Below are 27,540 nucleotides of genomic sequence, written 5' to 3'. Positions count from 1 at the left end.
CAAGAGAAATTTTCAGGAGTTTTAATATTACACTATCACATAATGTTATTGATTGATATACTTGATGCTTAAAGCTCCATTACACAATCAGATCATAGGTATGTTTAATAGTGTGAAGTACATATATTCTATCTTTTTATTTTTTGCTCTTGTCATGTGATTTTGTTTAAATTTTTTGGAAATGATTTGGTTCAAGTAAAGTATGTTGGTGTTGACTTGCACACAAAGAGAAATTTTCAAGAGTTAATATTACACTATCACGTAGTGTTACTGATTAATCTATTATTATATAAATGAGAAACGTAGTTTATATATATGAAACCTAGGATATAATATTAATGAATAAATTCCGTCTATAATTTATAAAGTAGATTAGTAAGAGCATATGCAATGGGCTCTCTAAAAAATATTCTTAGACATATTTTAGAGAGGAATTGGAAAACTACAACTGCAAACTATGTTCCCTATCCACCTCCTAAAATAGGGAGACATAGTATCAATAAATATTCACTTATATTGTAATATATGTACAAGATGTACCATATGGTCATACTACCGTATTATTTTATAATCACTTTTATAGGAGCTCTTAAATCTGAGAAGAGAGGAAGGATTAGTGGCTCTCTATAATTTAATGATGCTTTGTTTTATGAATATTTTAACTTTTTAATTAATGCTATTTTTTATTATTATAGAGATGGACCATTTATATTGAATTAAATAATCATTATAGTATTTATGACTCCCTAAACTAGCTAAATTTTGTGAGTTTTTAGCAAAATTTTAACTAAAAAACAGGGAGCATGATTGTAGATGCTCTAACATGATATAAGATTACAATGGGCTCCCTAAATTAATTTCTTAGACAACTTTTATGGAGGAATTGAATAACACAACTCCAACCATGCTCCCTATCCACCTCTTAAAATAGGGAGACTTGAAACTCCTAAATCTGAAGATAGAGAAAAAACTCCTAGTGGCTGCTAATACTATTTATTTTGAGTGGTGATTTCCCCACTCTTTTTTCTCATATTTTATCCACTTACACTCCTTTTTTATAACTAAAAAAGGAGTGTAAGTGGATAAAATAGGAGTGGGGAAATCATTGCCCTTTATTTTAGTAGGGTTTTAAACATTTATTTAAGGATTTTATGTTATTATTGTTTTTCTTCACTTTATTCTAAAACTGAATTTAAGAAGGATTAAAGCATTTATGATTCCCTAAACTAATGAGTATGGTTGAAGTGGAATTTTTTAAGAAGCTCTTAAAATACATGTATAATGTTTTTAGTTAAATTTTAACCAAAAAATAGGGAATATGATTGTAGATGCTCTAAGACTGTGTCACTCAAGTATCTCTCTCAAATCAAAAGGATCAAAGGGCAACATATTAAGGGAGAAGCCATGGAGGCCCCTCTTCTATCTAGCCAATACTGCTTAACTTTTAATAAAGCACAAAACGTAGTGCTGAAGACAATAATATATGCATTAACTGAAGAACACTCCAACTTTATTGAGCCATAGAATAAATTCTCTCTCACACGCATATATATTATCAAGTTAGAAGGGGCCTCAGTCTCTTCACACTTGGACAGGAAAATTCTCTTTCACTTCATATTTGGCTAATATTTGCAGAAGTATGTACAAGAGCTAGCTACCTGGGTTTTTGAATAACCCGTAGACTTGAGAGAGGATACAAATAAGCTTGAGATATGAGCAAACCGGTTAAAGATGTATCAATTGAGTTGAGGTTAAGTTCTTTACTTCACACCTTTTTCTTTTTCTTTTAATGTTTTTTTTAGGAAACTTCGATGGTACGAGGACTATTTTAGGTGCATACTTCATTTATTTCTGATCGACGCGATTATATACATTTGTTAATTTGTTGTGTCTTCTTCAGTGAACTAGAACAGATTGCAAAATGGCCAGAACTAGAATTAGAACAGAGTGCAAGTACTTGTGCAAAATCGACAGAACCAGAAGTAGATCGCAGTATAAGTGTTACTAAGAAATGGATAGAATTGAAGGAAGCTGTTGTTGTACGCGGACGTCATCACCGTTCAAAATGGGATATGACCTTCGCAATATCGTCTGCATTTGCTGTGTTCATTGATCCCTTGATCTGTTATGCTCCCGTCCTCATCGATGATAGCACGTGCTACTATTGGGACCAAAGGTTGATGTGGACATTTTTCGCCTTACGATCAGCCGCAGATCTATTTTATGCAACGGACATTTTTGTTTTCCTAAGTCGAAGTCGCGCTGAGCCATTTGGGATCTCCTGGACAAGAATTATTGGCGGTCCTCATACAAAAATTTGTAAAATGTTGAATGGCAAGAAAACACTTAGGTTTTTACGCATTCTGCCTCGCATTTGTGCTGCTCTTCCCATTCTACAGGTAAGCAATTTCGTACCTAATTAAGACGACTAAGAGAAGCTAAGCTAGCTAGCTCCTTTGGAACGTAATTATATATGTTTGTTACACAACGGTCAAATCTGAACTGTTGGTTTAAATGTGTGCAGGTAATAATACTCAGTGGAAAATATACATCCGTTGATAACAATGAGTTTTTTTATCTAATTCCAATCCAATATACCCTACGAGCTATTAGGCTCTACCGACGGCTCAATCGGAGTTCTAACATAGAGACTACAGTAAGAAGATTGCTTAAAGCTGTTTTGGACTTCCTTCCCTTCATCCTTGCTGCTCATGTAAGATTCAGTCTTATTTATTGTCATTTTGGTACTTTTTGAATTTTCGATGAACTATTGATTATTAACTATCTGCTTGTTGGTCCTTTAGCTATTCGGAGCCTTGTGGTACATTTTTGCTGTGGGTCGAAAGATAGGTTGTTGGCAGGAGCATGTCTGTAAATTTGATGGTATATGTCGTCGAGAAACACTTGATTGTTTCTTCTATTGCAGTAGTTCCACTCCAGCAAACAATATGAAGTTCAATAGCTCCCTTTTACAAAAGTCATGCGCTGTACAACTTTCAGAAAATGTATCAACTTTACCTTTCGATTTTGGTATATATCTATACGCTCTCCAATCTGACATGACAAGGTCAAGAGGTCTTCCAGTGAAGATGTTGCAATGTCTTTGGTGGGGCCTGCGAAATCTGAGGTTTGTTCATTGGAATTTTGTTTTGTCTTTTGTTTTTCCTTCCCATTTTGAGCTAGGTTAGGTAGGACTTTTAATTCTAACTTCCGATATATATTTATCAAACTTTTCATTTTATTTTTGCAGTTCGTTTGGTTCAAACCTCCAGACCAGTTTCTTTATGGACGAAATCATCTTTTCAATTCTGATATCTATCAGTGGCTTGGCACTGTTTTTAGTATATCTCAATGCAAGGGTGCAGGTTGGTGAATGCTTAAACAAAATATATATATTACTTACAAATTTTCGTATTAATTAATTCCTGTGTGTATATATTTCGTGATATAATTAATTAACCAACTCATCATGAAATTGTTTTTAAAATTAATAATTAAACAAATATGGGTAGGGGTCGCAAAAAATATTAGATCAGCTCAACTTAAGAGAGAAGATGCAAAGGATATATCCACAGATAATAAATCAAATGCGTATTATGTGCCGTCTCCGCTTGGATTCACTAAAGGAAGTAAGTAGTTGGGTTAATTTTTTCTGATTCCTTCTGTTAATTTGTGTTCAAATTAATTAATTTTACCTAATTAAATATACACATTGGTATGGTAGGTGCCGATGCTTAAAAGTATAGATGAGAAAATGTTACAAGCAATCTGCAGCATCTTAAGCTGGTAACTTATGGGGAGGATATTTATATCATTCGAGAGGGGGAACCACTTCGAAAGATGCTTTTCATCACGCAAGGCACTGCATTGACCTACACAACCATTAAGGGTGGAACAAATGTTTGCAAGTGCCTTGAGAAAAGTGACTTTTATGGAGAAGAACTTGTAAATTGGGCGTTCAAATTCGGCTCATTTTCTGAGTTACCTATCTCCCCTACGACTGTTGTATCCCAAACAAAAGTTGAAGCGTTTTCTATTAGGGCCAACCACTTGAAGTCTGTTGTCGCTCAATTTTGTGGCGTTTTCAAAAGGAACTTCCGCGTTCTCAGTTGGAGCATTTCTCAGCTTCTTGCTTGCAGAAATACTGGCGTCATCAAAATACAGGATCTAAAGAAAAGAGAGAGTAATAAGTACATGAATGAACCTACTAATAATTCTCTGAGTTTGCTTTGGATCTTGTAACACATAACAATTCTTGCCATATTGGAGTTAGGCCTTGTTTCGTTGGCCTTCACCCTTTTCCTATATATTTATTGTTTTGTCTTGTTTTGGGTTTCTGCTGACCGCCGCTAGGTGTGTTGTTCATCAATGATCTTTGCTTTTTTAGTAAAATCTATAGAGAATGCGTACAGACATATAGGGCTACTTGGTTTGTGACGTATACCATATTGTTTTGGGATTTATACTAGTCTATAGAGAAAACTAGAGAGAAGCCTTTGAATAATGAAAACTAGATAAAATAAAAGCCTTTAAAAAGTATCTTATGTTTCATCAGCGTCAAAAACACAAATTATCTCATGCTATTTCTTTTTCTTGTTTTGGTTACTCAAAACCTACTATGAATTTTTAATTTGTGGATTCGCTCTCGTGTTTAATTTATGGCCTTTGTGTGTGTGTGTGTGCCAATCTTCTTGTTGAGTTTCAAACAGTTCAAGTTTAACTGAAGATATTAAGAAAAAAAATATGAAAAAAACAAACAAACGAACTTCCTTGCTGTCGTCGGCTTGGACCCATAAGTAGAGTTTTATCACAGGCCCATGGATGCATGAGGCCGCTCCTTCCTTGTGCTCAGATAAGGCGAGAACGGTTAAATGAGAACATTATATGAGAATCAATCTCAACCATCCAAAGTTATCTGAACCGCTAGACACATGGCAGGCATTTAAAGTGACATTCTAGACACTCAAAAGAATACATCAAGCTAGGACTTCGCAGTGCTAACAACAACTAAGGTGATTCAAGTATGTGTTCAAATCCATACATTCAGAAACAAATAATAAGACATGTGCTGATCAAATAAACTAAAGGAACTTTGCAAAACAAAGATACAGAACAACCATTATGTTAGGTTATGATTAACCATATTGGTTTTTAGCTTTTCTTGACACTCTTGTAATTTTACTTTGTAATTTAAAAGCTCAATGGATCGAGATTAGGATAATGGTGCTAGCATAAATTTTTTAGAGACATCGTTACATTCTCAGATGATATTATTAATTTACGTTTTATAATTAATGTAGATGAATGACATATTCATATGTGCATGCATAGGTATTATAAAATAGATTGAAACCAATCTACATTCCACGTGTCGCAAAGGGAGACTTATTATAAGACGTCGCCTCCTATCCTCTTATAATTTTAAGAGAGAGTTGCTCAACTTTATAAACCAGAATTATTTCTTCTTTTTTGCCAAAGACAAGAATATGAAATACTTTCTTTAAGTTTCTGCTTTAAAAAACTCCATTTCGTTCTGTCCAAATTCTCCCTCTGTCAGTATCTCTTCAATCTCAGGTTAGTAAAGGATTCTCAGTAGGACAAGATGAAAATTTGATGGTTGTTAGAGGGGCAAAACAGAGAAAAAAAATTATTTTAATTCTTTGGAAAGAGAGATACACGTGGAAACATTTGGAAGAGAGAGTTTGGTCAGTTTTTGCGGAATTATATATCTAACTACTTTTAGTTTCAATAGACATGCCAGAAAACAACTGGAGACATTAATCAATGCTGAAACCATTAAGCCTTTAGCACCAAGACTCAACTGTGCACGAAGACTTAGAGGTCGCATCACGAAGACTCAACTGTGCACAAAGAGTGCACGAAGACTTAGAGGTCGCCTCTTATCTGCTTATTGCTACTTTTCGAAAAAATCAGAAGAGATGAATGCAAACAAGATCGACGTCCTATCTGCTTTTAAGACACAATTATTTCATCTTTTTTGCCAAAGACAATAACACTTAACTTCATTGTGCAATAATAGAATATGATAATACTTTGTTTAATTCATTTCGTTCTCTCCAAATTCTCCCTCTGTCAGCATCTCTTCAGTCTCAGGTTTTTTTGGTCTTTATAAGTTCAGTCTCAGATTTGTAAGTATTCTCACTAGGACCGGATTAATATTTGGTAAGAGAATCAAAATTTGATGGTTGTTAGAGGGGCAAAACAGAGAAATGAAAAACTTATTTTAATTTTTTTTTAGTAAATACCATGACATTTGAGGGAGAGAGTGGGGTCAAATTATATTTAGTTTTCCAACTTTGATAATGACATCCAACTTTTAGTTTTCCACGCACACATAATTGACTTTGAACAAGCTCCTAGCTGCTGCTCATATATATCATCAATAAGCTTGAGTTATGGAGGACTCCAATCCGGACTCAACAGCCATAAGGTTAGCTTTTTTTCGCCCTTTAATTCCTGATTGAAAGGTTAGTTTCTTTCTCTAACTCTCAGAACTTCTTTTTCTTTTCTCTTTAGGAAAACTTCTCTACATATAATATATAGTGGACAAAGGAAACCATTAAGACATCTAGTCGTGAACAATAAAATTAATAACCCCAATAGTTCAAGAAAACAAACTTACAAAGATATTGAGTAGTCAAATTTTTGCATGTGTGATCTTTGAGGGAATAACGTGGACGCCATGTGGATATCCAAACATTATTATCGTACGGATGTCATATATTTTATGCTACCCCTCTATGCTTTCTTTTGTGTTTACGATTTGCACGGTAACTGCGGACATCCGGATGTGTGAGATAAATATATATATATATATATTACCACGACTTTAATCTCTTCACACATAGACAAGATTCATATTAATTTGTTAATTCTCTAACTTCCACTCTTCTCCATATTTGGCTACTATTCGCGGGAGTACGTACTCAATATTATTTGGAGCTGTGGTTTAACGAGAGCGAGCTACTTGGGTTTTGTGAATAATTCGTACACTTTATAGAGGATCTTGCGTCATAAATAAGCTTGAGACATGATCAATCCGGTGGATGAAGTATCAATTGAGTTGAGGTTAATTTCTTTATGTACTCTAAGACCTTTTTCTTTTCTTTTTTTGAGAAGATTTTTATTTTTCATTAAGTAGATGTTTTATGAAACAATAGTCTAATGTCACGCATATATTTCTGATTTTTTTTTATTTATAAAAACGTTCTTATGTTCTAACACTACCAATTAATTATATATATATATATATAGAATTTCATGCAAAGTTTTAAACCCATCATTTCTTCCTTGTGTCATGAAATTTCTTCATTTTAGAGCATTTCCAACTGATATGTCAAATTGCCACATGGATTTGAAATGGCAAAAATTGAAGGTTAAAGTTGCTCTAACTGAATAATTAAATCTTACATGAATTTGAAGACTGAAAAGAGATATGTCAAAAATGACATATCCTTGGAGATTCTCTAGATGAGTCAGTTCTGTTGTTAAAAGATTATTCCTAAAGCGCCCTAAGTGTGTTATTTCTTATTGTGTGATAAGTAATACCATTCCTATATTTGTTTTGGACCTTGTAACACGCAATAATTTATTGTCATTTTGGAGTAGTTATAACTTGTTTTGAGATTTTTAAAGTGTAACGTGTAACACCCAAAAAGCAAAGGCTAATTTTTTTTTGCAGCACCTTTGAATAATGACAATACCAAAAAAGCCTTATTTGCTTACTAAAAATATTTAAAGTGTCTTTTGACCTCTAGGCAATAGTTGTTATAAGAGTATGTTCTAGGTCGTATATGAAGGATAAAATTAGATATGGAGACTCGTTTGGAGAGATTTATGGATATGATGTTGGGAATTATATTGTATCTTGAATCAAATAATTAATTCATGAAAATAAAGCTTTCTTTTTTGTTTGCTGTTCTAATCCAATCATTTCTATTTTATATTTTTTTTGCTCATTCAAAAATTATTGTTTTTATGAGTATTATTGTAAGGTCAGGAATCCCTTCTCCAATGAATGCGAGAAGGGGAAATCTCTGGTTTCAATATTATGGGTGTTGAGGCAGGAAAGAAATATGAATGGCTTACTCGATTCGACCTGTTATGCAATCATCTTCATCATAATCTTATTAAGAGCCAATAGAGCCCAGTTCCCTTGTATTGTATTCTCCCTCTCAACTAAACCATTGGCAACCAAACTCATCTAAAAGCACGGGTCCGTTGCTTCTGACAAGATCTGGGGCCTTAAAGCTGATCTGAAAAAGCTCAGCGCACAATGTCAACCGTCAAAGATGTCTTCTTGTATTGGAGATGGAACAGATTTACAATAAATTAGTCAAAACTACCTGATTATTTTTTTTCTTGTTCAAAACTACCATATTTACTTGCGTATAAGCATACATTTTTAAGAGACATCGTTGCATTTGTTAGATTATATTATTAATTTAAGTTTTATAATTAATATATAGATGAATAAGATATTGATATATCATATGTGCATGCATACGTATTATAAAGTATATTGAAACCTACATTCGACATGTGTCAATTACACTCAAAAATAATATTCCGCTTATTGTTACCTTTCTTAACAACAGGAAAGGATGAATGCAAATGAGCTTGGAAAAGACAAGAGCGACGTCCTATCTGCTTTTAGGAGAGATTTGCTACCTTGAATAAAGCAGAACTATTTCATCTTTTCGGCCAAGGACAACACCACCACTCCAACTTTCACTCTACTCTATTAGTTACTTGTTTAATAGAGTTTGTTAAGTTAAATCCTTTTATTTAGTGGGATCGATGTGTTCTTATTTATATGCCAATGACACATTTTTGAAAGAAAAGAAATATATCTAACTAAAATGTCACCCTCATATCAAATAGCCAACGGAGTAAGCAGTAGAATCACCATGGCATATGCATTCAAAGTGACATCTTAGGCACTAAGAAGGATCCGTCAGCTAGAAATTTGTATTGCTAGCAACAACTAAGTTGATTCAAGGGGTTGCTCAAATCCATACATTCAGAAGCAAATAATAAGACATGCGCTGATGAAATAAAAACTAAAGGAACTTTGCAAAACAAAGATACAAAACAACCATCCTTTTAGGTTATGATTAATCATATTTGACACTCTTGTAATTTTACTTTGTAATTTAAAAGCTCAATGGATCTAGATTAGGATAATGGTGCTAGCATAAATTTTTTACTTTGTAATTTTACTTTGCGCATAAGCATAAATTTTTTAATAAGATTATTACATTGTTAGATGATATTATTAATTTACGCTTTATCATTAAGCCTCAACTGTGCACCAAGACCGACTTAATAAAGCCGAAGGCACAATGGAAGCAAAATTATTTCATCTTTTTATTAACAATAATTATTTTGACAATACTCCAACTTATTGGGCCATACTTGAAATATAAATTCACACATTTGTTTTTTTCCAAAAGACGCGCGCACACACTCTCTCTGTGTCTCTCTGTATAAATTATTTCATCTTTTTGGCCATAACTGTGCAACAAGACTCAACTGTGCACGAAGACTGATTTAATAAAACAGAAAGCATAGTGCCCGCATTATTGGGCCACAATTATTTCATCTTTTTATTAACAATATTTCTTTTGACAACCCTCCAACTTTATTGGGCCATACTTGAAATAAGAATTCAGACATTTAGGGCCCGTTCGTTTAAGTTTTCAGCGCCCGTTTTCATTTTCAAAAACAAAAACAAACCAAGAATTCGTTGAGGTGGACTAAAACAGAAAACACTGAGAATGTTTTCATAAAATGAAAACAACATCACGTGTACTTCGGAAAAACAGAAAAAATGTGTTTTCATTCTCACAGAAAACAAACGCCTAAAACATAAACCGAAATGCACAACCCCATCGCTCTACCCAGCAAAACAGAAACGAAACGAAAATCAAACTTACCACGGCCACGACTGTCAGACCATCATCATCACAACCGCCACCGATTCTCGCTCGCTACACAAACTCATGACCGGCCCCACCACATCACCACCACCTATCAAACCCAACCGACACCAACACCAACACCACCACCATGCCAATGGAATCAAAACCAAACACCCAATCGAACCCAATACACATCTCGCCACCTAGTAAAAAAGCAATCGGCACCTCCACCACCCATACCCAATCAAAGCATCACCATCGCCATCACCACCCAATTAAGAGAGAGAGAGAGAGAGAGAGAGAGAGAGAGAAAAAGGAAAAGAAGAAAGAGAAAAGGAGACGGCCTGGGAAGGGAGAAGAAAAGAGAAAGGAGAGAAGAGGAAGAAAGAAAAGGAAAAAAGAAGAAAGGAGGAAGAAAAAAAGATAAAAAAAAGTTTAACTTAAAAAAAACAATATAATTTTTTATTTGTCAAATTATACATTAAAAAAAATATTTTTTAGAACATAAATTAGCAAAAATGCACTTGAAAAATAATTGTACTACCAGACACGCCATTGTTTTTGTTTTCTAAAGATGTTTTCTAATTAATCTACCAGACGCATTTTCATTTCCTGAAAATGCAAATTTGTTTTCTTGTTTTCATTCTCTAAAAATATTCTCAGAAAATACTCCGAAACGTTACTAAACGACTTATCTTCCCTTTTGATTTTTTGCCAAAAAAAACACACATACACACACGCGCTCTCTCTCTATGTATAAATTAAGCTACTTCCCAATTTAAACGAACCATAGAAATTTGATTAGGTGTAAGTACTGGTAATTTGGAATGTACATTTTTTTTTTAACAGAGGGCTCTCTCTCTCTCTCTCTCTTCTTATATGAATCATCTCTTGAGGCCCAGGTTAGCAGAGGGCTTCTCACTAGGACTAGCTAGATTAAAGTTTGATATTTATACACAACAAGCTCTGTAACTCTTTTGGCTACACTCCAACTTCATTGGGCCATAATTAATTTCAGACATTTATCATCTCTTCAGCTTTTGCTAAAGACAGTTATCTTTTCTTCGGTTTGTCCAAGTCCAAACTCTCTCTCTCCAATGGCTTCCTCTCTTCTTCTTCTTGTGTCAGTTTCATGGTTCTCTTCCTTCCTGGCTCTGCTAGTCTCACCCGCACAAGCAGCCACCTGCACCTCACAGGCATTCAATAACAACAAGCTCTACTCCAACTGCACCGACCTCCCCGTCCTCAGCTCCTACCTCCACTGGACCTACGATACCTCCAACTCCTCTCTGTCCATCGCCTTCGTCTCTATACCCCCCCAATCTGACGGCTGGGTAGCGTGGGGCATCAACCCCACCTCCACCAAGATGGCTGGGGCACAGATACTCTTGGCCTACAACACAGATAGTGGGATCCCAACCGTCAAAACCTTCAACATCAGCTCATACACCTCCGTGATACCGGGAAAACTCGTTTGATATCTGGGACATCAGCTCCGAGTTCTCCGACGGAACGTTCAAGATCTTCGCCGCCGTTAAGGTTCCCAAAAACGAGAAGTCTGTGAACCAAGTCTGGCAGGTGGGCCCCAGGTCAACCAAACCTCTGGTTTCCCCGACAAACATGACATCGTCGGCCCCAACCTGGAGTCCTTTCAGACCTTGTCCTTGGCAGCTAAGACCACTACGGGCACTAGCATTGATCGCCCTAGAGCTGTCCATTGCATTGCTGCTCCTGCTCCCAATATGGGCACTCGCACTCCCCTTGGGACGACTAACATGACACACTGCAGTCCAGCTAGTGGCCCTGGTGGTGGTGGCAGCCTTGGTGGTGGTAGCCTTGATCGTGATGGTGGTGGTGCAGGAGGGGCTTTGAGGATTGGGAGTGGAGGAAACGTGGTTTTGTTCTCTGTTTTGCTTTCGGTTCTTGCAGCTTTCATTGCTTTCTAAATTTGGTATTTTGGATTTGGTCTTCCTTATTTTATATTTGTTCATAGTAATGTGATCGATGAGGTTTATTGTATAGGGATGGTAATTTTCTGATGCTAATGGGTCGTGTGAAGAATAAAATTATGTTTGGGGATAGCACTGGGGAAAGTTTTTGGGTATGGGGTTGGGGCTGGTTCGGGGAAATGATGATATAAAGTAGGGAGTTTCACTAAAACACCCAAAATTGGGGGTTGAAATTATAAAAAAACCCAAGCACTATTTAAACATATAAACACACCCAAAACCCATCATTACACACACTCAAAACCCATTTATAAACACACCCAAAAAGTTGACTTTGGGTGTGTTTCTATGTTTAAATAGTGCTTGGGTTTTTTTATAAATACATGTCTAGGATTGGGTTTATTTATAAATTTGTATATAAAGTAATATGTATATTATTTATATTTCACGTATGTATATATTGCTAAGTGTGTTCTAGTTGTGTAACATGAATATTATTAAATTTTAAATTCTGCATATTTCATTCAATTGTTTTTTTTTTTTTTTTTTTTTTCTGGTTTCAAAGGCATAAATAGGGATATGAATGAATTACCAAGCTCCGATTCGCTTCGCCATGTTCTCATCCCTGCTATATTGTTGAAGATGAAACATAGAATATGAAATACTTTCTTTTAGTTTTTTAGACTTGTCTATTGTCACGCTTGAAAAACTCCATTTCGTTCTGTCCAAATTCTCCCTCTACCCGTGTCTCTTCATTCTCAGGTTAGTAAGGATTCTCACTAAAATTTGATGGTTGTTAGAGGGGCAAAACAGAGAAGAACAAAAAAAGACTTATTTTAATTTTTTGGAAAGAGAGACACACTGGAAACACACTTGAGGGAGAGAGCGGGGTCAATTTTGGAGAATTATATCCAAATGTTAGTTTTCCCACAAACATATTTAACTCTAATTAGCTTTTAAGATGCCAGAAAACAATGGGAGACATCAATCATGGTTCAAAGTTCAGACCGGGCAATCATAAAAAGTATAATCCATAAGTCAGGTCTCAACTATGCCCCAACGCGAAGACTGACTAATTAATCAAGCATAAAGCATATATAGTGGAAGCAAAATTATTTCATCTTTTTGCTAAAAACAATAATTTTTATGTGCTGTTATTTTCACCCGTGTTTTATTTTTTTATTGACTTTATCTTCTAACTCACTATATAAATATAAGAAAAACAAAATTGTATTTTTATCAAAAGTAGCAAAAATTTATCTTATACTTTCATAAATGTCAGTTTTTATAAAAACTTTAAAAAAAATTACCCAAAACACATCTAAAAATACTTAAATACCCTTAAAACTAAAATCCACGTAAACATAAACACCACAACTAAGATGGACTTGGGGAATCAGCAATGCAAATATGAAATTGGTACTTAGGTGACGAGGGGTAAATGCAAATATATTTTATGCTACCCCTCTATGCTTTCTTTTGTGTTTACGATCTGCACAGTAACTACGGACATCCGGATGTGTGAGATATATATATATTACCACGACTTTAGTCTATTCACACATAGACAAGATTGATATTAATTTGATAATTCTCTAACTTCACTCTTCTCCATATTTGGCTATTATTCGCAGGAGTACGTACTCAGTATTATTTGGAGTTGTGGTTTAACGAGAGCGAGCTACTTGGGTTTTGTGAATAATTCGTACACTTCAGAGAGGATCTTGCGTCATAAATAAGCTTGAGACATGATCAATCCGGTTGATGAAGTATCAATTGAGTTGAGGTTAATTTCTTTATGTACTCTAAGATCTTTTTCTTTCCTTTTTTTGAGAAGATTTTTCTTTTTCATTAAGTAGATGTTTTATGAAACAGTAGGATCTCGCATTTGTAGTGGCTTAAACATGTTTTATTAGTTGGCTTTAATCCAATCCACCATGACCAATTAAACAACTTTTCTACTACACAATACCACTACACTATGCATATATATTTGCGTAAAGACTTTTTAGTACACTTGTAGATATTTATTCAAAGATCATTTTTATATATAAAAAATCACTTAAATCAAATATCATTTGACCACTTAAGTAAATTATTGAAATTCAAGTACTTTATTAAAACACGGTGTTCATTGATTTTGTTGGTCTTAATTAGATTCCTTAATGATTTTCAATTTGCATGATTTTTTACAAGGATAGACGGGGAATATATATATATATATATATATGGTTGTTAGGAAAAATCTATTTTATTGCTTGATTAATTATAGGGCCTTTCAATATGGACCCAGTCAATGACCAAAATGTTAAGAGAAACCATCCTATTATAGTTATTGAATAAAAACCCAATTTTCATTTATTACTTAGTTTTTATAACTATTTTTCCATTCAAGGTAAATAATAGAAACAAATTATTAAAAGCACTTCATTTTTTTTATACAATTAAAAGCGCTTTATTTTTTCACATAATGCACATAATTAATATACATGTATATATATATATATAATCTTTCTTTCTCTTGGACGTGATTTTATTTATATATATTTGTTAATTTGTTGTGTCTTGTTCAGTAATCTAGATGAGGAGGGGAATCTTCCAAGCTCAAAGAAGATGGAGGACACACAAGTACAAGCAGTGCTACAGCAAAAGGATCAAAACTGGGGAAGGTTGTTATTAACGAATATCAGATTCATGATCAGCCAAAAAAATTCCTTCCAAAGTGGGAAAACATATTTACTGTAGCATCTGCATTTGCTGTGTTCGTTGATCCTTTGAGCTGCTACGTTCCCGTAATCATCGACGATAGCACGTGCTACTATTGGGACTACACCTTGATGTGGATATTTTTCGCCTTACGATCAGCCGGCGATCTATTTTATGGAATGGACATTTTTGTTTTCATAAAGCGTCGCGGCAATGTTAATGCGCCAAGCCATTTGGGGCCTCCTGGACAAGGTATTTTGGCGGTCCTGATTCCACAATTTGGAAGGTGTTGAATGGCCAGAAATCGCTTAGGTTCTTAGGCATTGTACCTCGCATTTGTGCTGCTCTGCCCATTCTACAGGTATATAAGATCGTACTTCTTCCACGTAATTAAATATCTTATCCCGAAAATAATATAATTACAAAAAACTATTAGTCTAGACTTGGCAACATACATAAACATTTATCTTTATACGTTAAAAATGATTTAATATTGGTTACACAGTAATCAAATTTTAACTGTTGGCTTTAAATGTGTCCAGGCAATCATACTCACCGGACAACATACATACTTTGGAAAAATATACAGTAATCTTTTTTATCTAATTCCAATTCAATATACTTTACGGGCTTATAATCTCTACCAATGGCTAGATCGGCATGCTAAAATAGAGACAGCAGTAAAAAGATTTCTTAAATCTGCTCTGGACTTCCTTCCATTCATCCTTGCTTCTCATGTAAGTTTCAATCTTATCTTCCACATTTAAAGAAAAAAAATAATCAACTTGTTCTGAATTTGCTTTTAACCTCCACGAAGTTTGCGTTAATTATGTTTAGTTACTTGCTGAAACCTTGAGAATCATAATATTATATTGATTATTAACTATGTGATTGTCGCTCCTTTTCAGATCTTCGGAGCCTTGTGGTACTATTTTGCTGTGGACCGAAAGATAGTTTGTTGGGAGGAGCATTATTGTAAATCGTGTGGTCGTGAAAAGCTTGATCCTTTATTCTATTGCGGCAGTTTTTCAAAACCAAGAGGTCTTCTATTTCAGAATATGTCGAGTTTACGGGAGTCGTGCGCTGTACAACCTTCAGAAAATGTAACAAGTTCACCTTTCGATTTTGGTATATATCTATACGCTTTCCAATCTAATATGACGAGCTCAAGAGATCTTCCAGTGAAGATGTTGCAGTGTATTTGGTGGGGCCTGCGAAATTTGAGGTTTGTATATTTATAAGGCTTTTTAACATTTCATGATGATCCCCCAAAAATAAATAAATCATGTTTTGACTCTGAAAATTTCATTAGCTTATGTCAAATTGCATCTCCAATAAAGGTAAAGGAGCCAAGCATGAGCTAGGTAGCAGCTGGAATTTGCTGGAATTTTCATTATAACCTGCGATATACACTTATCAAATATGTTGCTTCTTCATTTTCTTTTTGCAGTTCTTTTGGTTCAAACCTCCAAACCAGTCTCTTTGAGGACGAAATCATCTTTTCGATTGTGATCTCTATAAGTGGCTTGGCACTATTTTTAGTATATCTAAATTCAAGGGTGCAGGTTGGTTTTTAAACAAAATTGATGTTTTTTTCTTTTTGACAAAGCTATATTCTAAACTAAATTTATGTCTTTAAATTTGAAGCTCCTCCATATAAATTTCCGTATTAATTCTTGTGTATCTATAAAATTAATAATTATATGCAGGGGTCGAAAAAAGTGTCAGATCACCTTAAATTGCAACAAAAGATTGAAACGATATATTCAAACACCATAGAGCAAATGCGTAATATGTGTCACTTGGCTTCACTAAAGAAAGTAAGTAGTTGGGTTAATTTGCTCTGATTCTTTCTATTAAATTTTGTTCAACACTAATAAATTATATGAGATTGGTAGGTGCCGTTGCTTGAACATACAGATGAGAAAGTGTTAAATGCAATATGCCAGTATCTTAAGCCGGTGACGTATAGCAAGGATGTTTATATCATTCGAGAGGGAGAACCACTTCGAAAGATGCTTTTCATCACAAAAGGCACTGCATTGACCTACACTATTAAGGGTGGAACAAATGTGTGCAAGTGCCTTGAGAAAAGTGATTTTTATGGAGAAGAACTTCTAAATTGGGCATTCAAATTTTGCTCATTTTCTGAGTTACCTTTCTCCACTACAACTCTTTTGTCCCAAACAAAGGTTGAAGCATTTTCAATTAAGGCCCACCACTTGAAGTCAATTGTCGCTCAATTTTGGTGGCATTTTCAGAGAGAGCTTCCTCGTTCTCAGTTGGAGCATTTTGCAGCTTCTTCCATACAGATTCTAGCGCCGTGTGCCGTGCAAAGGCTAAGGGAGCATTTTCCGAGGAAGCTTCCTCATTCTCAATTGGAGCGTTTTGCAGCTTCTTCCATACAGGCATTTTGGCGCCCCGTCGTGCAAAGGCTAAGGCCTAACTGGATGGGACATACTTACATTAAATTAGCCAAAACTACGACATCCAAAAAAAAAAGTGTAATAAGCACATAAACCAACTACTTTTCTTATTTTCTTATCTTGTGTGGGTATTTTTGTGTTTATGTTGCTTTGTTGTTTTCGATTGTTTACTATGTGTCGTCCTTGGTTCGTTCCCTTCATATTCGAGGTGTGGACTGCTTTGAATTTGTTTTGGACCTTGTAACACTCAATAATTTATTGTCGTTTAGGAGTTGTGCTTTGGTTTGAGTTTTTTTAAACTGCTTTTCTTCGGCCTTGGCCCTTTTTGTATATGTACTTGTTTTGGCTTTGTACAATCCACTGGGTTTCTTGTTAAGTAATGATCTTGTGACTGGAAAAAAAAGGAGTTTTACTAAAACACCCAAAATGAGGGTTGAAATTATAAAAAAACCCAAGCACTATTTAAACATATAAACACACCCAAAACCCATCATTACACACACTCAAAACCCATTTATAAACACACCCAAAAAGTTGACTTTTGGATTGATTTTGGGTGTGTTTCTATGTTTAAATAGTATTTGGGTTTTTTTATAAATACATGTCTAGGATTGGGTTTATTTATAAATTTGTAAAAAAAAAAAAGGCAACTTTTTTTCTTTCAATAACACCTTTGAATAATGACAAATTTGCTTGTTAAAAATATTGTCTTTTGACCTCTAGGCAATAGTTGTTGTAAGAATGTTCATTTGGCTAATTTACGCAAACACTGTTTTTGCATTTAATAATAATAATAATAATAATAATAATAAATAATAATAATAATAACAAAGATAGAGTAATTTTCACCTCTGTCTTATTTCCCCACTCATCTTATCTTCAAAATTTTAAAGACAAATTTACTCCTTTATAAAATGACTTTTAAGAACTTTAAGAAAAAACCTCAAATTTACCACTTCTCCTCTCAACTTCCTCCCAGCTAGCTACCCCAACTGATTTCTTTTTCTTTTTCTTTTTTTGTAAAAGGGTAATTACAATTTTGGTCACTGGGGTTAGGTTCAAATTTAAATTTGATCACCGAAATTTTAATTTTTCCATTTTCGTCACTATACTTGCAGTCGCTAACAAATCAAGTCGAATCCATCAATTTCATCAGTTAAGTCCCAAAAAAAATAAAAATAAAGTATACTGGTTATGCGCTTTTTTAACATAATCAACATCAGAATGAACCAAATTAACAACCAAATCCAATTCCACCCAGCTTTCTCCATCAAAGTTATCAAAATTTCAGTAATTCTGTGAAGCCGTAAGTTGTAAATGTGGTAATCAATTGATTAATTTATCTCTCATGAGTCATGAATGACTGACCATACTTGATGCTCAAAGCTCCATTTTCTCATGATTCATGAATGACCTAAGCTCCATTATACTTAATCAGATCATATGTAATTAATCCTTCAGTTTCAATTTCATCATACAGATTAGTCGCACAGAAATTTGCATGTTCGGTTTTCTTTGATAGGACATAGAAATTTCTGTAACATCATGTTACTACTCATTGCAATTTACATGCTACAAACATACGAGGTTAATTATTATTTCCCACTCGCACTTGAATACTATTAAGGCCTATTAGTCAATTATTAGCAACCCCAAAACAAAGTTTGAGTTGCTTGCTATTTGTTTATTGCTTTTCGCATTTGATTTTGGTGGGTTGAGAGATGGCTTTTGTAATGGTTAGTGAGGACAAACTTGCTTTTGTAATGGTTAGCGAGGAGATGTGAGGACAAACTTTATTATTAGATAAAACAAGACTTGGGCAAAGGAGAAGACCTCAAAGCTGTTTGTTTAGTTGGCAAACTGGAGACTCTTGAGAATGTGTGTGAGAGTTTCCTTTCTCATATAAAGGAAAAGATATTTACAGCAATATGTTTGTCAATGTCACGCATATTTACAGCCCTATAACTTCACCAAATGCAACCATCTACGATTTTGGTATATTTGCCAGGCCTACGCTCTTCAGTCTAACATGACAAAGTTGAATTCAGACAAGCGATTAAGCAAACCAGAAGACTGCTTGATATATACCCGGTGATGGGTTGTGAATAAAATTATTTCGGGCCCAGCCCAAAAATTGAAGGGTGTCCTGGTCAATATCGAAACTTCTAGGTGTGAGACTGAGTACAACTACATGAAACCTGAGGAGATGTGGATGAAACTGACCCTAAGAACAAACTAGGAAAGTGAGTATGATAATAGAACAAGAGGCGCAAATAGCATTACCCCAAAAAAATTTGAAAAATGTCTTAAAATATTTTTGTAGTTTCCGATGTCCACCTCTGTGACAACATACGATTTCAATAACGCATAGAAGTCAAACATTTAAACGTAAAAGACAGCGATTTGCATAACAACCAATAAAACAAATCAATTTGCATAACCATCCGAGAAAGAAAAAAAAACAATTATTTACTCTAAAATTAAGGATGATTTTTTTTTTTAATTTTAAAGATAACCCAATTTAATAAGTTAACCTACTTGAATACGTAAACCTAGCATATACCTTAGCAAAAAAAAAAAATCCTTGCATCATATAGGAAAATCTGCTCTGCTCGATAAAAGAAACAAAAAAACAAGCAGGTTATTGAATATCTACTGCAAGAGGAAGAACAAGAAGGTAGACAATACTATCGCTTATATTTTCTATTGGTGTTTTTTTTTGTAATGAAGAACAAGCATTTTATTTATATGCTCTATTGATTATTTTTTCCAGTATATACATATTAACTAGTATATGCATATAATCATATACATATATATATATGAAAATATATGAATTCATCTCTCCATATATTTGACTTATTGCAGGAGTTAATATTATTTTGTGGTAGTTGTATTTTTACAAGCTCCTCGGTGCTGCTCGTAGTTCATAGGATATCGTATCATCAATAAGCTTAAATTATGACGGACTCCAATAATGACTCAACAGCCATAAGGTTAGCTAATCTCTTTTTTCCATGATTGAAATTTTTAGGGCCCCTCGGTATATCCTACTTGATTCAATTTTATAAACTCAAAAACAGATTTTGAAGTCCAAAGCTACAAAAACCCGTTTGGTAGGTCCATTTTAAAAAACCCAAACCCAAAAAAACTCAAAAACACCCCCATTATTGAAAACAAAACAAGGTTTTACAGTTCTCTCTCTCTCTCTCTCTCTCTCTCCCTCCGAAGCCTGACCCAACAAGGACATGCTCCCAGATCTCGTTGTCGGCACCTATCGGTTTCACACCAACTAGTCTCCGCAAAACACTGTCGTCCCTCAGAAAGATAGAGAGAGAGCTCTTTGCTTCTTCTTTTTTTTTAATTAATTGGAATAAGTTTTTAGATCTTAAAAGTAGTTTTGACGTCCAATATAAATCTTAAAATTAGTATTTGAATATTCAAGTTTTAAATAATAAAAAATCATGATTTTTTAGTTTACTTTTTTGAATAGGATACCAAATGGAGGGCACAGAGCAAGTCCAACATGGCCAACATTAGAGGAGATTCTTAGTATACATCATGATGAGCAGAAGCAGCCAGCAATATTCTTTCTAAAGTGGGATATAGTATTTGCGATGTCATGTACGTTTGCTGTCTTCCTTGATCCTTTATACCGGTACATTCCTGTCGTGATTGAGGACAGGACGTGTTTCCATGGGGAGGCCAGGATGGTGTGGACATTTTTTGGTTTACGATCAGCCGTAGATCTCTTTTATGCAATGGACATTGCCATCTTCTGGCGTCGGCGGAATTATAATAATGCCAAGGCATTTGAGGCAAGAATCCACAAGCTGCTACCCTATCTACCTCGTATGTTTGTTGCTCTTCCCCTTCCACAGGTAAGACCCTTAATTGTTTAGTACTTGTTAATCTGTAATCTGATTCAACTGTTGGCTCAAATTACTGATAATGTGTCCAGGTATTATTACTTACTGACAACTCTTCAAATCCTGGGGTATTTTATTTCCTATCGACGTTGACTCCCTTACAATATGCCCTACGCATTTACCGCATCTACGTACTTCTCAAGCGGTTTCCTGGTACAAGAACTGAAATTGGAAGACAGCTTAAAGCCATGTTGGATTTTATTCCCTTCATCCTAGTTGCTCATGTAAGTTTCAATATTATCTCTTTCAGCTAATGTTAATTTAGTTTTAGCATCCCAGCAAAAATTTCCTTAAATACACGTCATTTAAATTAGATATTAACCCAAAACTACAAGCATTCATAAGGAAAAACCCTTGGCTTTTTTAAGGATCAATGTAGGCCCATTTTTGGGGTTTTTATCAAAGTTTTTATTAATTATCATATTAATGATCATAGTTTGACTTTTTTCAATGCCATATTACCCCTAATAATATCCATTTTATTTATTATTTACTAAAACAAAACCTTCTTTATTTGCTTTGAAATGAATGACATTATAACCATTTATAACACACACATATTCTTCTCCTGCAACACTAAGACCTCAACAATGGTGATTCTCCTTCTTCTTTTTATTTTTTAATTTTTTATTTATAATTTATAAAATACATTTTGTTTGTTTACCTTGGACGTAGAAGCAGTTTATGTTTCTTCTCTTTTTTTCTATTTGTACATAGGTTAAAAAGGTTTATGTGCAGTACCAATTTTATGTGAATTATACTTATGTTACCAATTTTTTTATTTATATATTTTGGCTATATGAGTTATGATTTTTTTAGCCATAAATGTTTAAAATTCAAATTCAAAATTTAAGAGTGACATTGTTTTAATCAAGGACCTTTTTTTACCCATTATTTACCTTCAAAGGCAAACGGCCACAAAAAATAGGTAGGAAATGCAAATTGGGCCACGATTCATCAATTCAAATACGTGAGTTATACCCAACATCAGAACTGGGTTTGTATTGAAAAGTCCCTTTTCTTTTCTTTTTTCCAATTTGGGTATCCGAACTTTGAATTGTGTCCAAATTCAGTGCCTAAATTATAATTTGTCCCAATTTAAGACCTAAATTAATTTTTTGCGTCTAATACATTTGGAACAAACTTCAGCTAAAATATTATTTTGTCACTTCATGAAGACCACCACACATTAAATCACCCCAAACAGTAAGGAATTTATCATTCAATTGGTTAACATTGTATACCTTGCACCTTAGGTCATGTGTTCAAATCTCTCTTCTACTATTATTGCTTTTATATAAAAACAATTCAAGTACACAAAACAATTTTGCTTTCGTGAAGTGAAAAATTTGCAACTTTTTTTTTGGTTGGAGTGAAAGAATTGCGCGCATAAGATGTGATATTCATTCTTACAAAAGTTTGATTTACTTAGACATAAAAAATTAACTTAGATTTATTTATTTTTTGCCAAAGTTAGGACCTTGAAGGGAAGTTTTTTGACACACACACATCACACATACTGTGTCAATGTACATGTGTCATGGGGGTTCGAACATGGAGACATGAGACCACTAATCTACAAGTCAATGTCCTTTAAACGGCTAGACCCGCTTTGCAAGTTGGGATTAATTATAGCACGTAGCAGCTTCCGCTTTTGATGTTCCAGTTAGAAAGGTCCTGAGAGTTGGGGGAACGAGGTGGTCAGGGAAAAAGTGGGGAAGGGAAGTCTGGATTGAGAGGTATTGAGGAAGGTCGGGGATGATTGGTGCTGTATGGGTTTTTTTCTTTCACTTTTTTTTTTAATGTTGGTTTTAATTTATAATTTTAATTTTAAAAGTGTCGCTCATGCGTGCACCTAGACAAAAAAAATTAGATGGAATTCGAACAACATAATTGTTAATTGGCTATTTATAGAGAGTTGGAATACTAAATTGATAAAATAGATGGAGTGTCATATATATATATATATATATATATATATATATATAAAGCAAAAGATAAAGAATGGTACAACATTCAAAATAGTAGAAAATAGCCTTAGTTAATGCAAACATTAAGAATTGTAATTATTAATTAAATGAGGATAATATGGCATATTAAAATAAAATATAATATAAAAAAATAGGATAATGGATCCTATTTACCCATCATCTTTTATAATTCTAAAATAAATTTAATTTAATTTATTTTTAAAAGCCTCTTGCATGCGTGAAAGTGCATGCGGAGAGGCTAGTATGACATAAATTGTCATGTTATTAATGTTTAATTAAAAGAAAATTATTAATATAATAGATTTAAAAAAATTGTCAGAAATATAATAGACAAATTGAACTTGTTTGAAAATCTGATTATTATTTACTTGGTTCTTCAGCTATACGGAGCCTTGTGGTACGAACTTTCTGTTATACGAGAGACAAGATGTTGGGTGGATGCCTGTCAAGATAAAACGGTGGGATGTGATCTTTCCGGAACAAATTATTTATTCAGCTGTGGTGCCGATACTGACTACTACAATGCTCATCTCAATATCACCCATATAAAGGCATCATGCACTATAAATCCACCAGATACAATCCGCACCTCCGATTTTGGTATATATATGGAAGCTCTTCAGTTTAACATGACGAGTTCAACGGATTTATCACTAAAGATACTTCAATGTTTTTGTTGGGGCTTACAAAATCTGAGGTAAGTACATATATACATATATAACTGTACCATATTCAAGTGGTTAAGCATTCACCCATACACCCGATCACGATCCTAAGTTTGAATCTCCTTCCCTTGACATCTCTTATATAAGTGGTTGTAATGATATTGTAGATGTCATGGCTTCACTAGATAAGTAAACAAGATCATTTGGTTTAGTGAACTTTCTTTGTTGAAGAAGGAACTTGGTTTAAATCTCACAAAACACAAAGATTGTTGTATGCGTTGAAGTTAATTACAACTTCGATTTAGACAAATTGTATTTAATATATTGTCCCTTTCAATTTTGCAGCTCTTTTGGTTCAAACCTCCAGACCAGTCCTTCTGCGCAGGAAATCATGTTTACGGTTTTGGTATCTATAAGTGGCATGGGGCTGTTTTTAGTATATCTCAATACAAGGGTACAGGTAGGTGTAATCACCCTTTATATATAAATCTTGTCCTCAAGCTTAGAGCACCAAACAATTTTCCCTTCGAGATAATATATAATAATATATATAGTTATTCTCTTATCCGAATGTCCGCACGTTATTATTATATAGATGCTAAATGTAAATATGCAGGAAAGCAGAGAGGGGTAGTACAAAATACATGGCATTCGCACGATAATAACGTCCGGATGTCTACATAGTAGAACTTATGTATACCATATATATATTAAATTATATTAAGTACGTAATATCCATGAAGATTGCTGGTTTCTATGATTATGATTAACTAATCACCCTATGTACTAGAAAGAAAAAACTGATCTGAACCGAGAATACTTTCTGCATAAGAAGTGTAGGCCTATACAGGAGTTTAAAATGAACTCGTCATTAAACTACTAATTATGGAATAAACTGCATGCAGATGTTACGACAAACACATTATCAGCTTAAATTGAGACAAAAGGTGCAAATGATGAATCCAGATATAGATTTATTGTTGTATAAGAAGGGTCTTAATAAGGGTTTGAAGAAGGTTATCATGAATAACTTACAACAAAAACTTGAAGAAAATAAAGATGTTGATGTAGAGAATATTCTCTCTCTTGTTCCCACTATACACAAAAGACATCTCGTGTGCGTTCTCGGCTCGACTTTACTGAAGAAAGTATGGCTTAATTTGTTTATCAAATTATAAATTTAATTATATGTATGTATGTTCCTTGCCAGAGATTAATTTATTCTCTTTGTTTTTCTCAAATAATATTAATATTCGTAGGTGTCAATGCTAGCAAATATGGATGAAAGGGTGTTGGAAGCAATATGTGATCATCTTAAATTGATTAAGTATAGCGAGGACAACTATATTGTTCAAGAGGGAGAACCACTTGAAAAGATGCTCTTCATCACGCAAGGCACCGCTTGGTCCTACACAAGCAGTGCAAGTGGTACCTCAGCGATCAAGTGTCTTGTGAAAGGTGATTTCTATGGAGAAGAGCTTCTAAATTGGGCATCAAGATTGACCTCCTTCTCTGCATTTCCCAACTCAACCAAAACTGTCAAGGCCCATACTAACGTTGAAGCACTTGTTATCAAGGCCGATTACTTGAACAGTGTTGTCTCCAGATTTTGGTGGCATTTTAGCAACAGGCTCGGTCATATGAATCAGTCTCAGTTGGAGAGGTGTCAGCATCTGGCAGCTTCTAGCATACAAGCAAAATGGCGTTATCATCTTGCAAAAGCTGTCTAGGGCTATAAAACTTAATTAGGTGCAACGGAGTTTACCTTCTCGTGTATATGTCTCACGTGAGAAGAGAGAGCATTGCATGTTAATAGTAAAATATTGTGACATTAAGGGCTCGTTTGGTACAAGGAATTGGCTTGGACTGGATTGGCCAAACTTTAATCCCATGTTTGTTTACCATGGTTCTAATCTTAAATGGAATTAACTAATCCTGAGCCCACCAAAAACATCCCCTTAGGTGTTCTTACGGAAGCCAGTGTGGAAAGGGCGGACAAATTGTCCCGAGCCCTTCACTAGCGACATCGCATCGCAGTGCCCCTCTCCCTCAACAAGCAACGTCGCCTGCAACCAACAACCAAGAGCCAGCAGACCCACCCACCATCACTGCTTTCTCTCTCCTCCAGTCGCAACACAGATTCACCATGGCCACTGCATCATCGTCCCAAGCCATAACCAGTTCAAAATTCAAAGAAAAAAAAACACCACACAAACCCACTGCATCAACGTCCCAATCTTCCCCCAACCCCCAGCAACATTGATGTTCCCCTCTCCCTTAACTCCTCTTTTCTACCCCTCTCTGCAAATCCAAAAAATAATAATAATAAAATAAAATTACCGAACAAAAAAGAACATAAATGGTTTCAATTTTGGCTAAGAAAATAAAGAAACATGTGTTTTTTGGTGTTTGGGGAAGGGATGTTGTGAGATGATGCTGAATTGGCTTGGGTTCTTTGCTTGTTTTTTGTCTGAAAATTTTCGAAGAGAAAAAGAGAAGGGGAAGATATAATAGAAGAGGAAGAAGAGAAAATTTTCGAAAAAAAATAAAGAGGAAAGTAGACAGAAAAAGAGGAGAGAGGATAGAGAAGAAGAAGATGAAATAGATGCAGAGAATAAGAAGAAAGAGATGCAGAGAGGAAGAAGAAGAAAGAGAATCAGAGAGAAAGATGAGGAAGAAGAGGAAAGAGAGGGAGAAGAAAAGTCAAAAATATTTTAAAAACTTACTTTTCACAAAAAAAAAAACAATTAAAATTTTTTTTTAGTCCTAGTCCAATCAAACATACACCAAATGTAGTATAAGTGTTATACAACTTATGACAGGTCAAGACAATCCAAGACAGTCTCAATATTTTGTCCAATCTATGACAGTCCGCCATACCAAACGACCCCTAAGACTATCTAAAATGTAGAGAAGGCAGATGGGTCCAGTTTAGTGAAAATGGGCATTAACTTGCTAATGATCTCGGGTTCAAACTCTCATGGCACTATAGTAGTGTGTATGTGTGAGAAACCCCCTCCCATGTAATTTAGACTATTGCTTGTATTAAAAATATATTAGTGAAATCCTAGTTTAATTAGGAAATTTATGTCCTAGTGTGAAACCCCGTATTATTAAATATGTATATATATATTATATTTCAGGAAATTAAATATTCTATTACATATTTAGTTTATAACTTATATATATAATTGTCTTGTTACATCTTATACTTTTATAGATATTATCATTAATAAATATATGCTTTAAATAAATATTCGAATATGTTTTATTAATCTTATATCGTTTTGCACCGCCTGCATGTTATTAATACTTGGTGGCTAAGTTTAAAGGATTGTAGTGATCAACTTTGATTCATATTAGTAATAGACATGTCCATTTTATTATAGCCAAGCTAGGAGCACTATCACCTTGTGAGTTGTCATCTGTATATCTTGAATTTGCTTCGCTTTGAACACCTCATGCTATAATTTCTTATAGCTGGCAAAATTACATTCATATGCACATGCCAATTGACACCACCTACTTGATATGCTGACATTCCCTTTCTATCTCATCTTTAGTCGACTCTTATTTGTACTATAAATAGGAGCCTACTTCACTACTAATTCAGTACAACGTAGAGATTGTATGCGGCAAATGCAAGGTAATAGAGAGATGCAAGGAAAGATGATATTGGAGGAGATAGAGAGCTTTGTGTGTGTTTTAGGAGCTATACTTTGGAATCGAGGTAGGGATTTCTTGGGAGACCTTTACAGGGATTGATTTAATTAAATTTCGTGAGCACTATATTATGCATGATAATATTATTTGATTATTATTGATATTGGGTGTTTAAGTGTTGTTAATTATCATTATATTATTTTATTAATATTGACATGATCATATGGTGATGGTTGGAATTCTTGGGTTGATGAAGAAACTTTGTCT

General features: G+C 34.4%; 3 protein-coding genes, 1 long non-coding RNA gene and 1 pseudogene across 4 annotated transcripts; all 5 read left to right on the top strand.

The window, feature by feature from the left end:
• The first annotated feature begins 1,600 nt into the window (after positions 1-1,600).
• On the top strand, positions 1,601-17,401 carry LOC103340736 (cyclic nucleotide-gated ion channel 1-like). The gene is made up of 7 exons (XM_089042419.1): positions 1,601-1,750; positions 1,901-2,399; positions 15,142-15,336; positions 15,508-15,824; positions 16,050-16,164; positions 16,309-16,419; positions 16,498-17,401. The coding sequence occupies exons 1-7, from the start codon at positions 1,713-1,715 to the stop codon at positions 17,116-17,118; spliced, it is 1,896 nt and encodes a 631-aa protein (XP_088898545.1). The 5' UTR covers positions 1,601-1,712; the 3' UTR covers positions 17,119-17,401.
• LOC148914544 (uncharacterized) lies at positions 6,234-8,819 on the top strand. Its single transcript, XR_016122569.1, has 2 exons — positions 6,234-7,089; positions 8,619-8,819. It is a non-coding gene; the product is annotated as an uncharacterized LOC148914544 (long non-coding RNA).
• Positions 10,829-12,282, top strand: LOC103340721 (auxin-induced in root cultures protein 12 pseudogene; annotated as a pseudogene).
• A 2,585-nt stretch (positions 17,402-19,986) lies between the features above and the next one.
• LOC148914543 (cyclic nucleotide-gated ion channel 1-like) lies at positions 19,987-21,208 on the top strand. The gene is made up of 3 exons (XM_089042675.1): positions 19,987-20,021; positions 20,519-20,906; positions 20,987-21,208. Exons 1-3 carry the CDS (start codon positions 19,987-19,989, stop codon positions 21,206-21,208), a joined length of 645 nt encoding a protein of 214 aa, XP_088898801.1.
• A 2,241-nt stretch (positions 21,209-23,449) lies between these two features.
• On the top strand, positions 23,450-26,271 carry LOC148914542 (cyclic nucleotide-gated ion channel 1-like). Its single transcript, XM_089042433.1, has 4 exons — positions 23,450-23,642; positions 23,956-24,070; positions 24,516-24,758; positions 24,870-26,271. The coding sequence occupies exons 1-4, from the start codon at positions 23,554-23,556 to the stop codon at positions 25,338-25,340; spliced, it is 918 nt and encodes a 305-aa protein (XP_088898559.1). The 5' UTR covers positions 23,450-23,553; the 3' UTR covers positions 25,341-26,271.
• Positions 26,272-27,540: the final 1,269 nt, after the last annotated feature.

The sequence above is a fragment of the Prunus mume genome, linkage group LG8, assembly GCF_029339155.1.
Source record: "Prunus mume cultivar Tortuosa linkage group LG8, ASM2933915v1, whole genome shotgun sequence".
Lineage (NCBI taxonomy): Eukaryota > Viridiplantae > Streptophyta > Magnoliopsida > Rosales > Rosaceae > Prunus > Prunus mume.
This window is presented reverse-complemented; position numbering and strand designations above follow the sequence as displayed.

What these genes read in the sequence shown, in the direction of transcription:
- LOC103340736 (XM_089042419.1), top strand. Translation starts at nt 1,713, where the DNA reads ATGAGCAAACCGGTTAAAGATGTATCAATTGAGTTGAG. An exon ending in GATGTATCAATTGAGTTGAG is followed by an intron (nt 1,751 to 1,900) that starts GTTAAGTTCTTT and finishes TGTCTTCTTCAG; the next exon opens with TGAACTAGAACAGATTGCAA. An exon ending in ACTTGGCTTCACTAAAGAAA is followed by an intron (nt 16,420 to 16,497) that starts GTAAGTAGTTGG and finishes TGAGATTGGTAG; the next exon opens with GTGCCGTTGCTTGAACATAC.
- LOC148914543 (XM_089042675.1), top strand. Translation starts at nt 19,987, where the DNA reads ATGACGGACTCCAATAATGACTCAACAGCCATAAG. An exon ending in AATGACTCAACAGCCATAAG is followed by an intron (nt 20,022 to 20,518) that starts GTTAGCTAATCT and finishes TTTTTTGAATAG; the next exon opens with GATACCAAATGGAGGGCACA. An exon ending in TTGCTCTTCCCCTTCCACAG is followed by an intron (nt 20,907 to 20,986) that starts GTAAGACCCTTA and finishes TAATGTGTCCAG; the next exon opens with GTATTATTACTTACTGACAA.
- LOC148914542 (XM_089042433.1), top strand. Translation starts at nt 23,554, where the DNA reads ATGGAAGCTCTTCAGTTTAACATGACGAGTTCAACGGATTTATCACTA. An exon ending in ATCTCAATACAAGGGTACAG is followed by an intron (nt 24,071 to 24,515) that starts GTAGGTGTAATC and finishes AACTGCATGCAG; the next exon opens with ATGTTACGACAAACACATTA. An exon ending in GCTCGACTTTACTGAAGAAA is followed by an intron (nt 24,759 to 24,869) that starts GTATGGCTTAAT and finishes TAATATTCGTAG; the next exon opens with GTGTCAATGCTAGCAAATAT.